This window comes from Podarcis pityusensis, assembly GCF_964106645.2.
Source record: "Podarcis pityusensis genome assembly, chromosome: 7".
Lineage (NCBI taxonomy): Eukaryota > Metazoa > Chordata > Lepidosauria > Squamata > Lacertidae > Podarcis > Podarcis pityusensis.
The window spans coordinates 86893645-86911811 of NC_138031.1; the positions used below are offsets into that span (position 1 = coordinate 86893645).

The following is an 18167-nucleotide window of genomic DNA, read 5'->3' on the forward strand; positions in this document are numbered from 1 at the left end:
CTCAGCCTTACCTGGAGATGCTGGGTATTGAGTGGGCATACAGAACACATGCTCTGTCGCTGAGCTACAACCCATATACATGCTTACCATAGGAGCCAACTCCTAGTGGCTGAGGGGTCTTTGCCCCCCATAAAATATTTGAGGGGCCCCCCAAAGTTGATGGGCACTGCTATTCAAATGGTGTGTTCAGTTATGTGGGGCAGGGCTTACTTGGGCCCCACCAATATATTTTTTTAAGTTGGCAGCCCCTGATGCTTACTTTGGAGTAAACTCAGTGAACTCCTGAGAGAAGGCAAAATAAGGACAGTGCTTTACCAGTAATAGTTATCATGAAATAGCGACAATTGGAGCTTATGCACAGAACATGGTATTCTGTTTCATAGGCCTAGGGATTAGTCAGCTGTCTGCTTCCTGGCTTCTGTCAGGAGCTTGTCCTACACTCGAGTAGGACCCTGGCACATGCCCAACTTGCATGTTCTCTGCCTCCTGGTCGATTGTTTGGGAGCTTCATTAGCTTTCTTCAGCCTGAACATCACAGCGACCAATGCCAACAGACATCGGCACACTTAGGGATCCGCAGAGTCCTCACAGTTGCGTAACAGACCTCAGCAACTCAGCATTTTGGCTAATCTACTTTATTTACATATAAACACACACAGAGCATTGCAACATGGCTCCCTCTCTAGCATCAGACAGCAAAGAGAAAGAACAAAGGACAATAGTCCCACTTCACAGAACACGGTAACACAAACATCCTGTCTCCATCATTTACCACTCTGTGGAGTCAAAACATACATCGTCATGTGATAGACAAAAATCCCATGACTGCAATCATGGAGCAGGAATTCTAACAGCTTCATCCACCTACAAAATCTGCCATAGGCAAGTGAAAGGTCAAGGAGAAGGAGTTTGAACCTGTTTACAGACAATTGTAATCAAGTCTCTTCAAGATGGAGAGAAAGGGTCAACTTTTACCTAATGAACCATTTACCAATATGGTAGAGCACTGATAGTCATTGTCATGTGAAGTTTTCAGTGTAAGTGGTTCTGACTGAGTTAACTGATCACAACCTCAAGGGTAGAATGCTTTACTCCCTTGACAGTGTCCAGATCAAGGGAAGTCATACTCCTGCTCTATTCTGCCTTGGCCAGATCATACCTGGAGTATTGTGTTCACTTTATGGGCTAATAGCCGTAAATAAATAAATAAATAAATAAATAAATAAATTGTGTTCAATTCTGGGCATTATTTAAGGAGGATATTGACAAGCTGGAACTTGTGCAGAGGAGGGTGAACAAGATGATCAAGGGTTTGGAAACCAAGCCTTATGAGGAACAGTTGAGGGAGTTGAGTATGTTTAGCCTGGAAAAGACAGATGAGATATAGCCTTCTTCAAATATCTAAAGGGTTATCACATGGAAGATGAAACAAGCTTCTGCTCTGGAGGGTAGGACCTGAACCAATGGATTCAAATAATAAGAAAGGAGAATCCAACTAAACATCAGGAAGAGACCCACCACCTCCCTTAACCTGGTTTAGCCAGTCAGTTGAAGCTGTTGCTGGTGTGTGGCTGCTGAGATCTTCTCACAGGTGAGAGCTGAGTGGAAAAACACCCCCAGAAGGAGCATGTCATGTCCCCCACCAGAGGTACTAACCCGCCCCTGACACCCCATATGCCCCAAACTCATAATGCCATTATACAAATTTACGACGTGGCTCCACTTGGGAGTACTGCACACAGTTCTGGTTGCCTCACCTCAGAAAGAAGGCTGTGGTGCCAAGAGGCAGAGATGGCCACCAAACTGGATGGCTTTATTAGAGGATTAGATAATTCAGGAAGGGCAAGGCTGTTCATGGCTGGTAGCCATGAGGACTTACGTTTTTCCTCTACTGTTGTAGGCAGCATGCTTCTGAAGGCCAGTTGCTCAGAATCCCAGGTAGGGAGAGTGCCTTTGGCTCAGGTCTTGCTTGCAGGCTTCAAGAACAGAATGCTGGACTAGATGGGCCATTGATGGACCCAGCAGCCTCTTGTGTACACTACGCTGCTGCTGCTGCTGCTGCTACTACATTAAGCTTCACAGCATTAGCAACCCTTTCTGAGGCCAAGTGATCCCCCACTTTATTATCAATCTCAAGTTGTTGGCAGCAAGGAGTTTCCCCACACCCCTCCAGCTTCTCGTTCTTCATCATGGTTGAGGTATTTAAATACCACCTGATATTTAGTAAAGTAGGATTGAAATTTGGTATCCTGGTTTGCTGTTTTAATTCATTCTGCAACTCTGTATTACGTTTTCTGTTACGTACCTGATTTTTCTGTTTCTACATGTTTGTGTGGACAACACTAAAATTCAATAAAAAGTTGGAATGTTCAAAGAAAAGGCATTCAAGGGGCAATTAAGCAGCAGTTCATCATTAATCCTTTAGCCGTGCTCAAGAGGAAGCAACAAAACAGGCAGGACCTGCAAACTTTATTGGGAAATGGGATTTACTTGAGAGTAAACCTTTAACATTACCGTAATATTGACTACAGAGAAAGATGTTGCTGGATAATACATTGCCATACTGAGTGATATTTGGAAGCTCCATTTTATTTCTACTTCCATCGGATTATAGACAAATACTTAAGGTGCTGTGAAACAACCCACCCGGGATATAATGGGAAACTGCAAATTAAAGTTGAGGAGACAGAGTTTTGTGACACCTCCTTTAGCCCATAAATGCATAAAGATGTTTATGTTAAAATTTCTGATTTGGGGCTTTTGTAGTCACTTGGTGCATGAATCCTGACAAGACGTAGATCTCTTTGTGAAGGACAAAAAGCCTCTAGCCCTCTTCAGGTGTTACGGAACCCATGTGAAGACTGACTGTAGTGAAGAGCCTATTGCATCTGCAGACACTCTGTACATATATTGGAAACCAGGGTTCTAGACGTTCTCATTTGCATAAGCTCATGGCTAGGCAAGCAGTAGCAGCAGCATTCTGAACTACTTGCAGCTTCCAAACCATCTTCAAGATAAGTCCTGGTGGCTTAGCTGAAGAAATAGAGAGCAGGGTGTGTCATCCTCAGCATATTGATCACAGCCTCCAAAGCTCCAGATAGACAACCGCTCCCTTAGAAGGCTTGCATATAAACTATTGTAAGTGATAAAAACTGGTCCAACATTTATCCCTGATAAATAAATGAATGCAGCAGCAATGACCTTTTTAGTATATTTTATTTAGCATAACTAGAGAGCCTTTAAAATGAAGCGTAAGTTGCACAGGAATGTCAATAGTTTCATAAATAAATACATCAGTGATGCCTGGGGATTGGGGGAAGGATGCAATCCAGTTCATATTTAAAGGCAAATATAACGATTTCACACTTCTTGAAACAATACATGAACTGAAACAGCTATCCTATGGAATTCGCACTTATCCAAATTTTACAAACTGTGTTTATCAAAAGGTATACAATAGGAGAAATTGTGTATAAAAATGTACGTATTAGTGAAAATAACATATAAAATGCATTATATCAGCAGGGACTGCTTGCAAAAATGTGTACACTAGTCAAAACTGCATAAAAATGTGTTTGAAAAGAAATTCACACTGCTGTAAAATTCTGGTGAATTTTCCTGAGGATTTTTAAAATGCAAATTTAAGCTTAGAAAAATGAGAAACTGAGAGATCCTTCCATCCCTAGTGAATTCACACATGCTGACTTTCCAGATGACATGGTAGCAAAGTGGAACAAGGAACATTCCAATATGGTCTGTTCAGCACAGCAACATGCATGTGAGAGCGATGGACAGAAAGATTGCCTATGCATCCCCCCCCCGCCTTATACTTTAATTATATCAAATGCTTTGCTTTCCTCTTCCTGTGAGACCCATCACACATCAGCCATATTCTGCAGAGTATCAGAGATGGTCTTCTAAGTGCAGGCTGTCTCCTTCCTCTGAGACTGCTTACAGGAAACCGCTTATGGGGTTGTCTGCAAATGAGAAGAGCATTGTGACAGTCTTTGTCTCACACACAATTATGGCTATTCTTGTTCTGCAGCCCACTCCAAATGAAGGAAGGGCCTTGCTTCTCAAAAGGTCACATTTCATTCTCCAGGACAGGCATGTCCAAAGTCTGTTTTGGGGCCCTAATTTGGCCCGTCAGTCAGTTTAATTTGGCCCCTGTGGAAGTTTATCTCCTAGGGTAAAATCCTAAAAAAAAAGCTCAACAACTGCAATCCTAAAAAAAGGTCAACAACAACTTTGATTGGCCCTTTGGTTGGCCCTCATGCATGTTCACTTCACGCATGTTCATCAAATCTGCCCTTCTTTGAAAAAAGTTTGGACACCCCTGCTCTAGGACAAAGGAAAAGGGGGCTACAATTAAAAACATATTTGAGGAACATTCCTCCTCTCTAAACATTGGGTTTACCTGGACAGAGAGCAGAATTAGCCTTTATCTCAATGTACGTGAAGAAGTGCTGCCATTAAAAAGAAGAAGAAAGCAGAGACTTCCTGGTGTGAGCCTCCTAACACAAGTTCAGACCCAAGTTCTCTCTGTATGGATGTTTGGTGTGTTAGCTTTCATGCATTTCCTCTTTTATAGTCATGGATATTTATTGCTATCCTGCCACTTACATCTATAGTGCTGGGCAGAGACTGATGGAATGTATTTGGAATAGTTTTTTTCATCCCTCCTCCCTTTGCCCTCCACAGCCTTTTCTGTTCTGGGCATGTGTACATGTATTTCTCATACCCTCCAACATTTCTCCAATGAAAATTGGGACATCCTATTATTATTATTATCCCTTAAGCTTTCCCTCTTAGCATTTATTCTGTGATTTGGCAAATATTTCCTGTGGGCCCTAACTCCTAAAGGAGGCCCATTCTTACATATCACACATGGTCATCTTTTGCCTTGTCCGCTGGTGAGTCTCAGTCTGTTCAGTTCACAGAGATGTTGATTTCTGGTCCTTTTTCTTGGTACATAAGTTCAGACTAAAAAGGAACAAAGGCCAAGGAGTTAATAAAGTGACAGACAAGGGTAGCACACAAACATGTTTTTGGTTTTCCCTGCCTCTGAAAAGCCACTTCCAAAGGGTGAAGTGACAGGAGAGAGAATGGGTGAAGGAGACCCAGGTTCTCAGTGGGTCTCAAGAGCAAGGTCCACCCCCAGACCTTTCTACCCAGCAGGAAGCTTCTAATCTAGGTCCATGGAAAGAGATGCCAACTCTTCTCCTGAGAAATATGATTTGCAAAAACCACGCACCCTGTCAGAAATATCTGCTTCGTGGCCTTAGCTTGCAAAACTGCAAGGAAAGCTCGGCTGCAAACTCAAAACATTCCTGTGGATTGCTGACTAATGCCAGGGAGGTGGACTTTAAAGCTCACTCTTTCTTGCTCCCAAGTTGGCACAACCCTCCGAATGGCGAAAACAGACTGGATTATTACACTGGTACCACTTGGCCCCTAGACTACCATTACTGGTGAAGAGTGAGGCAACACTAAGATCTGAGTAAGGAAGGATCCAGAAGAATAAAGAGCGGCTCCCTGGAGATGGCGCACCCGTTTGTGCCTCCGTGCACACAAACACATTTGAATTAGTCTTGCCACCTTGTCCTTTCAAAGGATAAGTTTTGTGATAGGATAATTTTCCATGGGTACAATAAGAACACAGATGGTGGGACCATTGGAGTCTCTCTTTGAATGGATGTGAGGGACTAGTTCCTACATAGCATAGATTTGACAGATGTATTTCTGTGACAACTGACAAATACCTTCAGTTTTGTGCCCACCAATACCAAAGCACAGAGTCAGGCAGCCTGACACTTCTCAAAACTGAAGCATCAACATATTTGATTGACTTGTTCCATTCTTTGAAGTGGTCTGATGGAGTATTTACCCTCTTTATAAATGGACTTAATAATGAAAAAGAGACTGGTACTCATGAAGAGTTCTGAACCAGCCACACGGTGGTTTCATCAGCCCCTCATGGCACATAAGACGGTTACATTGGTTTACTTACTTCCTTGCTCCATCACATTGGCATGTTGAGATGGGGGGGGGGGTGTAATTTCCAGCCAGTTCAGCCCCATCCCCAACCTCCTCTACCCCCATAATTTTAGTGCTGCTTGCTTACATCCTCATTGTCACTCTCGTCCTGATCTTGCTTCCTCTTCAGCTTTTCTTCTTCTTCCTTCCTGTCCTTTTCTGGCATGATGTCATCCAGCCAAGCCAGGTGATGTAAAGAGAAGATGTACTCCATTCCCTTCCGTATACCCACTAGAGCCAGCAGCTAGAAGACCAGAACATCACCACACAAAGTTTTATTATGATTATTAATAACTCACATAGCACTATCAATGCATGTGGGACATTGCAGAGTAATCAAAGCAACATGATAGGTCCCTGCCCACAAGGAGCATGCAATATCTATTTTGACAATTGGAGAGACAATAAAAAGAGAATGGGTGAGGAAAGAAAAAGAAAGAAAGAAAGAAAGAAAGAAAGGAAAGAAAGGAAGAAAGAAAGAAAGAAAGAAAGAAAGAAAGAGGCACAGTTATGCATATTTAGGTTTTATTTGGGGATGAGGGCTAAGGGGGTTTTGCTAAAAGCTGCATCATGTACCGGGGCAGGGCTTGAGAAAAAACTGGAAGAAAAAAGCAACACCATGCAAGTGTCTTGAGGGGGGATGCAAGTCATGGGGGGGCATCTAGGAAGAATGGCAGGGTCACCTAAGAGAGAGGAGACCTTTGGGTGGCTGAGCATGAGGTGTTGGAGGAGAAAAGGCAACAGCAGGGAGATAACAGGAAACGAGGGCAAAAACGTAGAGTTGGAAAACTTCAACAAAGTAAGAATAATGAGTTTGTGCTAGACATGAAAAGGATTAGAAGCTGAAATAGGGATCTGAGGGAAGGAATCACATGATCAGAGCAATGAGAGAGAGGAATTACCCTGGCAGTAGAGTTTTGGATCTCAGTGAGAGGGCAGAATGTCATTAGTCAAAGATGGTTGCATTAGTCAAAGCAGGAGATAACTGGAGCACAAACCAGTTTAGCCGACAGGGCAGAGAACATTTTGCAATGCTGTATAGTGAGAAATAGCCTGGCTTGGCAACAGATTGGATATATGGAGAAAGGAAGAGGGAGGAACTAAAGATAAAGCCAAGATGTCATTCCTGGTCAACAGGTTGGGTAGCAACACAGAGAATGGTGCTGGGGCTCAACAATTTGTGGTACTTTCCGTGGTACTTTTAGGCAGAGGTGGGCTTATCCTGAAATATAAAGCCGCTAAGGTCTCTCCCCCCCCCCCCCGCTTTTGTGCCTTAAAAAAATGCTACCTTCTAGGGATGGTGAAGAAATGCAATTCACTTAACATTTAAAACCAAATTTATGACATTTGCATTTACCAAATCAATACATGGACTGAGGGTTCATCTACACTTGTGCTGCTTTCCTCCTTACCGCTGAATCAGGGCAAATGTCAGTCAAGTTTTCTGCAGGTTGACATTTGCTCCAATTCAGCAGTAAAGAGAGGTTTTTCTCAGGTAAAGCAGCAGGGCAAAGGGAAAAACTCTTGAGGCACCGGTCAAGCGGAAGTGAGAACGAGGCCTGACACACAACCACCCTTCAAAAGTCACACTTCTCTGAATTTCACAATGCAGTTCTCTAACCAAACAGTGTTTACAAAAACACATAGATGGGGGAAAGGAGTGCATAAAAATGAACAAATTGTTGAAAATAGCACCCAAAAAATGCATCGTGTCAAGAGAAATTGCCTGCAAAAATGTGTATGCAAGTCAAAACCATGCAAAATGTGTTTATAAGGAGAATGTGCACTAAAATGTTGAAGAATTTTTGTGAGGATTTGAAGCAATGACTTGACTGCCCTGTTTTCTCTGAAATTTGGTAGAGAATGCTCCTGGCTTGGCATCATTCCCATGGACATTCTGCCCCAAATGTTAAGGGAATGCCACTGGGCTACTGAGGGCAGCCAAGACAGTGCCCGAAGTGGCAGCAAAGTGTTTTTTTCTGATTAAAAAGCAAAACACAAATGTAGCCACCATACGACAGCTATCAAGGCCTATTGAAGCTCCAATAATGAAATATTACTTTTATAAATACCAATATAAAATATCTGTGGAAGTAGAATACTGACATGGGTTATAAAACAGTCAAATAATATTTGGTAAATATTCGGCAAATAGCAGACACCAGCATTTGTAAGGGAGAATTTTTAAGAGATCTTTTTGGGCAAATGCACTTTCTCTCTAGTCAGGTGTCATCAGGAGGAATCAAGGGCTAGAAAGTCCTGGAGTGGGAAGGTAAAATTCACACTGCGCTAGAGTGGATAATAAAGGAGTTCAATATATAGCAAAAGCCAGGAGAGAAAGTAGTTGGGCAAATTCTCTCACTGAATCCACAGGTGGAGCAACCAGAAGAAACTCATCCCTGCCCTAAAGACTCTTACCATTAATGGGAAGATTATGGCAGCTGCCGTTGATTTAATGATCCACAAAACAGCCAGGCAGAGCACCTGGATAAAGGTGAAGAGATGCACTTGGCGTAGAGGAACATGACGGAGGTAAATGAAGTCCGGCTGGTGTTTGGCAGGCATGAGCAAGAGCTGGAGTCTGTCTGTGAGCTGAGAGTAGAGGAAAGCAAGAGACATGATGTGGAGAACCTTCCGGCAGGCACCAAATACTCCTTAGGGGAACTCCAGTTCACTGAAAATGTTAGTTTTACTAAAGTAGGCATAGTGTATTGGTTAAGAATGAGCTGGGAAGCACTTGGTTCAGATCCTAACTTGGCCATATTTAGTAGTATCATTAGGCAAGCCACTGATAGCTTAGCGTCAACCCTTATATCTGATCTATGGGGATGATACTAGCCTACCTTACAAGGCTTACAAGAATCACTGAGATAATATATGTGAATCATTGTAAATTATATTATTCTATTCTGCCAACAGCCCCTGGATTAGAGGCACTCATATGGGGATTCCTACGTGTTCTAATGTGATGACAAAGATAACACAAGAATAAAGGTCAGAGCAGATCCCTCAGTTGCATCACAAGCCCAGCTTCCTCCCAGGTTCACACTTAAAATGACAGATCTGTCTTCCAGGGACTGAAATGCTGGCTAAGCCATTGGTCATTCCCTGCCCCCAGTGTTTCAGATGGGCTACAGCCCCCCCTTTTAAAAAAAGCACTGCATATATGCTTCACCATCACCTAATTAATGATAAAATGTGTTTTTAAAAAACCATACAATGGAAACCAAGTTTCCACAATGCCGTATTCCCAGACCATGCTCCTTTAACACTAAAACATTGCCTATAGGTGCAGACGTTCATATACATACATGCATACATGCATACATACCTACATACCTACTGTGTATGTGTGTGCACACACACACAAACACAATTCTAACATGACTCTTTCCCTCCCCCAAAGATATATAAACAAGCTGCCTTTGGGGAAACTTGGAGGAGCTTTTGGAAAGGCTGCTGCCACCCCCTCCCTTCCTCAGGACCCCTCCTTGTTGCTCCACAAGGCTGCAACGTTAAGAAGTTCTCAAGTCCATTTTTAAAGCCTATTTTATAGGTGGGAGGAGGAGGAGGAGGAGCAAACCCTCCCTCCATTTCTTTCTCCCATCTCCAGTCACAAAATAAGCAACGGCAACACAAGTAAAAATCAAAATACTCTATTTCATTTACACTCCTAAGAATTTGGGGGGGGGGTTTGTACTGCAATAGCTCATCAAGGTCTCAGTGAACCCAGAAGTTTGGGGAACCCTGTTCTGGCCAGACACAACTCACATTGACCCCGCCTTCCATCTTGCACAGTCTTCAATAGCTGCCCGACCGAGGGAGCTAGAAATCGGTCACAGCACCTCCTTCCCCACAACCCAGAAATGCTTCCCCTGCTGTTCTGCACTCACCTGAATGCTGCTGAGTGCAGACACACCCATGTAGAGGAAGATGCCATACAGCACAGGCATTGGGATAAACTGAGGGGAAATCAAATCCAAAATATAAGCATGACTACGCAAAGACTGAATTCTAGAAAACATTACCTGTCCACGAGACCTTAAGAATGATTAGATGCAAAGAAGGGCAGAACTCCTGAACTTCTAATAATTGTATATTACAGGCAATTTTGGCAGTCTTGCCGATTTAGAGTCTGCAGCAACTGTAAGAGTACTTGACAGCAGGCAAGTTTAATGTTTTGTAATCAAACCATGTCTGGAACCATCATTAGCCACTATTAGCAAGTATCTAACAGAGAAGGGAGAAGAGAAGCACTTGTAACTTACAAACAATTAAAGGCTTTTCTTACCTTGAGTACAGGTGCCAAAAACACAGACAATCCTGTTAGGATGAAGACCATCAGACCTGTCACCCTTTGCTCCCTGCAAGGAAAAGCACTTTATATTTCAACCATCTTCAGAGGCAGCCCCACATATAACTTGTTACAGTAATCTAACCTAGAGGTCGCCAGAGCATAGACAACAGAAGACAGGCCATCTGTGTCCAGAAAGGGGCGTAGCTGGGCCACCAGCCAATGCAGATGGAAAATGATACGGCCTAGGACCCTTGTACCTATGGGACCGCCTCTCCTGGTATGCCCCACAGAGGATCTTAAGGTCCACAAATAACAACACTTTAGAGGTCCCAAGCCTCAAGGAGGTTAGATTGATTTCAACTAGGGCCAGGGCCTTTTCAGCCCTGGCCCCGATGTAGTGGAACTCTCTGTCACAAGAGACTAGGGCCCTGCAGGACTTGACATCTTTCCGCAAGCCCTGTAAGACAGAGCTGTTCCGCCTGGCCTTTGGTTTGGACTCGGTCTGACCCTTATGTTTCCCTCCCCTTATGGTCTTGATTTATCAGCTACTTTAAAATGAGGCTGCATTTTAAATTGCATTTTAACCTGTATTTTAAATTTTTTTCCTTCCCCCCCTCCTCTTTCCCCCCTATTGTTTTTACTGTGATTTGGTGTTAGCCCTGCTCTGGCGGGGAGGGCGGGGTATAAATATTATTATTATTATTATTATTATTATTATTATTAAAAGCACTCTGCGCCACCAAGGCCTCCTGAGCCTCAAGCGATAGCTGTGGAATAAGGACGCATAATGCACCATACCTGATTCCAAGGAACTTCGGCTGCTCCCCTGGAGCGCAAGTGGTGCTCTCCTTCTTAAGGCTGTCCATGTGGGCCAAAGAAATGACTGTGGCCGACACATACCAGGGCAAACCCAGTATGGAGGTAAAGATCATCAGCAGGGAAACGCAGAAGAAATCCAGGTGAAATCCTGCCCCTTTCTGCAACAGGACAGCCATGTTAGTAACGGGAGACTCAGGCTGAAGAATACACAGTAAAGCCTTGCTTCTTATTTCCCATTTTAGGTGTCTTTTGATTTCTTGCAGCAAATACAATTTCCCCCATGATAAGCAATATAAGATGCCTCGCAGCAGCCTTGGGAGTCAGAGAAGCAGAGAGGGCCAAAACAGCGTTGGAGGCCAACACACTCCCTAAGTGGCCTTGTGGATTCTGGGAATTCTATGTCCTTGTCTGAAAGTGTCCAATTCATGACAACTGTCCTCTACCACCCATGCCTCAGCACCTTATCAGGATAGGGCTCCTATACACCCAAAGCTATTAAGAACAACATGAGGTATGCTTTGAGTGTATTGTCAGCCGTCTAGAAAACCTTTTATAGCACAAAGGGGGCTTTGTTTGTTATCCATTTACTCCATGACAGCTACTTGCATGATTCAGCATACCAGGAGGGATCATAAGCTGTTGGAGGAGTCAGGATGAGGAGCAAATCAATTCAGTTTGTACTTCTATCCTAATCTAACAAATTCACACTCTCTGAAACAATATGCAAACTGAAACACAGCTATCCTTCCAAATTCACACATCTGAATTTTGCAATATTTTTCCCCCAGCCAAAATATATTTTACAAAAATGCATAGATTAGGCAAAAGTGTGCATAAAAATGAAGATATTAGTGGAAGTAGCATACAAAACTGCATTATATTAAGGAGAAATTGCTTGCAAAAAATGAACAATTAGTCAACACTACATAAATATATATGTTTTTAAAGAAAAATCAATGAGGATTTTTTTTTTTAATTCAACACATGGAGAACTGAATTTACAACTGGAAAAATTATGAACCAAGAGAACTGAAATGAACCAAGAGATCCTGCCGTTGCTAGTTAGTAGCCTGCCCACTTAACCTCACCAAAGACATTGAAGATGCTGTGGTGAACAAGCACATGCATGTGATGGTGGTGCAATTCCTATCCAACAGCCCCGTTAACTATAACAAGGTGAAAGCTTTTATTAAGCAGCATCAGAGACTGAGGGGGCTCGAGAAGCAGGACAAATTAATATGATATCCAGTCTTCTGTGCCCAGCTGGACTCTTGTACCTTTGGAAGTTGCATAGTAGCCAGAGAAACGTTTTAGACTTTGGGTGGGTGTGGGGGGAGGGAAGGAAACCTAGCAGAATCATCCTGTCTCTTTCTGGACATCATCTTTCCCTACGCTAGGTTTCACAAGTTAGAGGCACTTTACTTTGTGGAATGAATAAAAAACTAAAAGGCACTTGGGTCATGTCTAGGTGACCATGGAAGGAAATTGCAGCTGTTCCCTAACAACCTCAAGCCAACCTTGGAGTGTTATTATTGTTATTCTTTATTACCTTTATGTACCACCCTATGGGACGCGGGTGGTGCTGTGGGTTAAACCACAGAGCCTAGGACTTGCCGATCAGAAGGTCGGCGGTTCGAATCCCCGCAGCGGGGTGAGCTCCCGTTGCTCGGTCCCTGCTCCTGCCAACCTAGCAGTTCAAAAGCACGTCAAAGTGCAAGTAGATAAATAGGTACTGCTCTGGCGGGAAGGTAAACGGCGTTTCCGTGCTCTGCTCTGGTTCGCCAGAAGCGGCTTAGTTATGCTGGCCACATGACCCGGAAGCTGTACGCCGGCTCCCTCGGCCAATAAAGCGAGATGAGCACTGCAACTCCAGAGTCGGTCACGACTGGTCCTAATGGTCAGGGGTCCCTTTACCTTTACCGCCCTATAGCCACAGGTATAGGATTACATAACACAAGCCAGGATGCCCTTTTATATTTTACCATAGGAGGGCAACACAGGGAGCTGCCATACATGAAATCAGATCATTGATTCATCTTGTTCAGTAGTGTCTACACTGACACTCCAGGGTTTTAGGCTGGGGTCTATTCCAATCTTATCTGGAGCTGTCAGGGATTGAGGTCCCGGGATCTTCTGCATTCAAGGCTTATTTTCTACCACTGAATTACAGCCTCTTCTCTTGACCATCTTGAACAACCAGCTGTTAGAATGATGGGTCACAGAATCGTAGAGTTGGAAGGGAGCCAAGGGTCGACTATATGGAACTGGCGGAAATGACTGGCAGAATCTGAGACCAGGGAGAAGAGTTGGTGGAAGAAGATTGGAAGAAATTTAAAGACTATTTACAGAAATATTGTAAAATTAATGAATGTTAGAATGATGTCAGAATGAAGCTAAGTGGTTTTAGCAGCAATGTTATAAAGGAGTATGTAAAAATGGATTGTTAACAGGTGAGAATTAAAAGTTACAATATATTAAGTTAAAGGATTAGGGTAAAAACAAAGAGGGAAAGGATTTGCTGAATTAGCTAACTGAACTGGAATACAAAAAAGGGAGGTGTGAGGAGGTCAGGGAAACAAGTAAATGAAAGAAGTGTTTTTACTTTTCTGTATTCTGTATTTTTTCTTTTCTTTTTTTCCCGTTTCTCTATTTTTGTAACCTTTTTTGAAACCTTAATAAATATCATTTAAAAAAAAAAAAGGAAGGGAGCCAAGGGTCATCTAGTCCACCCCCTGCAATGCAGGAATCTCAGCTAAATTTGACAAATAAAATAAACCAATAAACAAACAAATCCTGACCATGAGAACAGAGTGAATGGCAAGAGCCAAAGACTGCTTTCTGTCTCTTGCAGTAAAAATGTATGTTGGACACACATACGTTTTGGAATCTTTGCTGTATCTGCCAATGCAAAGGACTTAAGGGCCAGACAACCAGCAGCCGGCTCAGCCATCCATCTTCCCTTTGGGGTGCAAGTTCTGTCACATCTCATGCAAACCCCAGCTGCTGGGCATCTACTACAACCTTGGTCTAAAGCACTATCCTTGAGCAACTTTCCCTTGAACATAATCCCTCTCCCTCGATGGCTTGTTTTAAGCAAACAAATCTACTGTCTCACTGAGCACAGAATGTGAGGTTTAGAAAAGCATTTCCTACGTCTCCATGGATGTTTCTAGGTGGCTGTTTCTCCAATAAAAGAGAATTAAGCTGAACGAGAAGTGTTTTGTTGGCCTTCCAGGCTAATCCTATCTGTCCATTTGGTCTCGCCAGGATGGGTGCAGGGTCTGGCTCAGGCCCCGTGTGGCTTGGGATACCATGTGTGCTGATTCATTGAACCCTAACCCTTGGCTCCCTCTGGAAGAGCTTCTGCCACGTCAAGAAACTGGCAGTAAACAAAGCAAAACACAGGCGCACGCACAGCCGAAGTCTGAGCCGGCTAAACGCCAGCAAGGGCGAGAGGCCACACGGCAGAGAAATGCCAGGCACTCCCTCAGACAACCCAACCAGAGGAACCAGTTTCTGCTCACTCAGAGGAGTATGGATAGAGCTGCAGCCCATTAACCCAGCAGGGAATGCTGTGGGAAGAGTGGCTGCTAAGCTCTCTACTCCACAGAAGGGTGAGACTGGTGGTGCACACCTGGAAACACAGCTAGACTGTTCTTTTTTGCAATGCAGATCAAATCTGGTTGGAGGGGGGACACACCAGAATGCCGTATTTCATTAAACAATATATTGGACAGATATAGGATTGGTATGGATTGTGGCTGACGTAATGTGTAGTGCTGGTTTTGACCTTTAAAGCCCTTCACAGCCTAGGACCCTCGTACCTACAGGACCGCCTCTCCTGGTCTGCCCCACAGAGGACCTTAAGGTCCATAAATAGCAACACCCCAGAGGTCCGGGGCCCTAAGGAAGTCAGATTAGCCTCAACCAGAGCCAGGACCTTTTCAACACTGGCCCCGGCCTGGTGGAACGCTCTGTCTCATGAGACCAGGGCCCTGCAGGATCTGATTTCTTTCCGCAGGGCCTGTAAGACAGAGTTGTTCCGCCTAGCCTTTGGCTTGGTATCAACTTGATCCCCTTCCCCAGTTTCCTTTTTCCTTTCTACTTCTGTGATGGAACTCCTATTTGGGGACTTCCCTGGCTTTTTCTGGCCCACGTAGGACCAGTCTGGATAGTTGGCCTTGGTGAAGATTTGATGTTTTCATCCCCAAAAAGTTTTTGATTTGAGTTTCTACTGAAATGAGCCTGCATTTTAATGTTGTATTTTAATCTTGTTTTTAAGTTGTATTTTAATCAATTGTTTTTATACCTGGTGTTAGCTGCCCTGAGCCCGGTCTTGGCTGGGGAGGGCGGGGTATAAATAAATTATTATTATTATTATTATTATTATTATTATTATTATTATTATAATACAGCTTCCCAAACCAATGGTGGGAACGCACTGGATACAGAATAAATGGGAGTGTGTACACAACTTGTGTCTCTTTATTAACACATGCTGGTGTGGAAGGAACTCTGCCCCCACTCCCAAGGATGTTAGATCAGCTGCTTCAGGAGTGGGTGGGTAGCATTTCTAAGGGAGATACAACAGGCCCGCGAACTTGCGCCTGGGCTTTGCATCTGACCATTTGCCTAACTTCAGGTTTTGAAAGACAATGGCCAGGCTCTTCCCAATAACTGAAGGGCCTCTCAGTTTTGTGTGTAACTTTGCATAAGCAAGACTTTCAGCACAATCTGGTGTCCAGCACAGAATTCAGAATTCTGATTTTTTTAAAAGAACATTTTAAAGCTTTGTGGCTTTAAAGGATAAATTGATATTTTTAAAGACCTGAAGGTATTGCCTTCTCCAAAAGCATGAAATACTAGCTTCAGAATAAAGCACGCAAAAGAGGAAATCTACATAAATCACTAGCAGATTTGAGTTATCATGCAGGCACAGGAGTACGAATGAACATACATAAAATATAAGGTGGACTAAAGGTGGAATAATAGCATGGGTAATGAAAGACGGTAGTATGTTTTCAGGTACTGTATAGTTAAGCCAGATAAGACAAACCATATTCCAACATTACAAAGCCTGAATATTCTAATTACTAATAAAATTAATAAAATGCAACAGAGAGACGAACACGTTAAAGCCTCTGATGCCAAGATCTAAAAGAGCTCTACAGTGGTAATAAACAGTTCCTGGAGGGAAGAGTCAAGCACACAGCATGGCCCCAGATAGTCACGAGTGATACTTCATAATACTAATTTGTATTATGAAGCATCAATAAAAGTATACAATAAAAGAGGCAGGAGGTTATCAAGAGAAATAATAACTGGAATGGGGAAGAAAAACCCTTTAAAATGGTGAGGAGGGGAAAAAAACTTTGCATGCGCTCTACTTCCAATGGTTCATATAATTTAACAGACGTTTTCACAAGGAAAATACAGGAGCAAACCTTTGCTTTAAAAAGAAGAGTTAAGCAATTTCCATGCACCAAAAAGCATGAAAACTACAAGATTGTTAGTTGTGACAGGCTACCTTGCGACTGTGGGGTGACTGATAGGTGTAGGATGAGGGAAATATCCAGCACTCAGTGCATCCAGCACTCAGAACTAGGAGATGGGCAGCCGACAGAAATCTCAGTCTGTCTCCTCCGTTTCTTCCAATTTTTTTAACTGAGGTCAGGCCAGAATGATGGGAAGCCTGGTCACTGCTGGCTGCAGCAGCTAGAACTGGCGCATTGCAACCTCTGAGGTGAGTCACAGGGACAGATTTGCTTTGAAGCAGATGTTCAATGGCTGTTTGGTTCTTTGGGAAAATCTATCACAGCACATGCCTGAGAGAACCCAGCCCAGCACTGACCTGAAGCTTATACTCCTTGCGGTTGAGAATGACAGCTGTTATTTGCTGGTCCATGAAGATGAGGATAATGACCAAAATGGCAGGCACTGACGATGCCAAGCATATCCACCAGGAGTTTGCTCCAAACGGAAACACAACCCAGCCTCTCTCAGGGTTTGTAGGCTGTAGAGAAAAGGTTGGTTGGGAAAAGTTAGTATGGCCCAGGCTTGATCAAGGGCAGGCGGCAAGAATTTCAGCCACAGATTTGTTGAGCTGCCTCAGCTCTCTGACCACACAGGCAGGGCTGCAAGGCTACTCACAGAGGGTGGCTTTCCAGCTGATTAAATTACAGAGGGCTTGTTTTCATTACATCTTGATAGTGTTTTACAGGTCCTGTGATGACTTTTTAAAAAGAAAAACCACCACCACCATTTGATAAATGCATTCATCTTCCATATATTCTTTTTTTTTTTAATGATATTTATTGGAATTTTTTTTTTTTAGAGTTACAGAAGAAAACAAAGTAGAAAAAGAACAAAGAAAGAACAAAGAAAAACACAAACCACATCCAACAATACAAATTCCAAAAAATAAAATAAAATACACCACAAACTTTTAAAAACAAATCCATTATTCTCAAATCCTCAACTGTCATTACCTTCTTTCTTTGACCTCCTCCTCCTCCCTTTTTATCTTCCATATATTCTAAATAAGAATTAAATAAAACATTGGGCCTTGCTCTAGACTGGAGTCTAGAGCAGTGTTTCCCAAAGCGTGTGGTCTTGCCCTTTGTGGGGCGGTGGAATTACCTAAGTGGGTGCTAAGAGGCAAGGGGGTGCTGGAGATGTAAATAACTACATCTGGATTTGCTGGATCAAGTTCTTCCATTTTGTTGAATTAGGACTCAGCTCCATTGGCAAAGAAAAACAGCTTTATATGTGCTGGATATGCATTATAACACTGTGACACCAGATGGAGCTGTGGAGCTCCATTTTTGCCAACCTGATTTCTCACACAAAGTGAGCTGAAACGCTTCTTTGATGTGCCTAGATCCAGCCTTAATTAAACTAAATAGTTTTAACTGGATTTTCAAGAAATGTCAATTAACTGTTACTGTTTGAATTTTATTGTTATTATCTTCCATAGGGGGTTGTGTAAACAACTACTGTATTTCGAATAATGCTT

General features: G+C 43.1%; 1 protein-coding gene across 2 annotated transcripts in view; it reads right to left on the minus strand.

Annotated features, from left to right (window-relative positions):
- Positions 1 to 3199: 3199 nt before the first annotated feature.
- SLC4A9 (solute carrier family 4 member 9) overlaps positions 3200 to 18167 on the minus strand; it is a 37399-nt gene continuing 22431 nt past the window's right edge. For both annotated transcript variants that reach the window (XM_081015143.1, XM_081015142.1), the window contains exons 15-22: positions 17004 to 17165; positions 11132 to 11310; positions 10328 to 10400; positions 9930 to 9998; positions 8455 to 8628; positions 6125 to 6280; positions 4879 to 4983; positions 3200 to 3977 (exon numbers count right to left, since the gene is read on the minus strand). In XM_081015143.1, the coding sequence (XP_080871269.1) occupies positions 4930 to 4983; positions 6125 to 6280; positions 8455 to 8628; positions 9930 to 9998; positions 10328 to 10400; positions 11132 to 11310; positions 17004 to 17165 (867 nt within the window). In that variant the 3' untranslated portion in view covers positions 3200 to 3977; positions 4879 to 4929. The remainder of the gene's footprint in view (positions 3978 to 4878; positions 4984 to 6124; positions 6281 to 8454; positions 8629 to 9929; positions 9999 to 10327; positions 10401 to 11131; positions 11311 to 17003; positions 17166 to 18167) is intronic.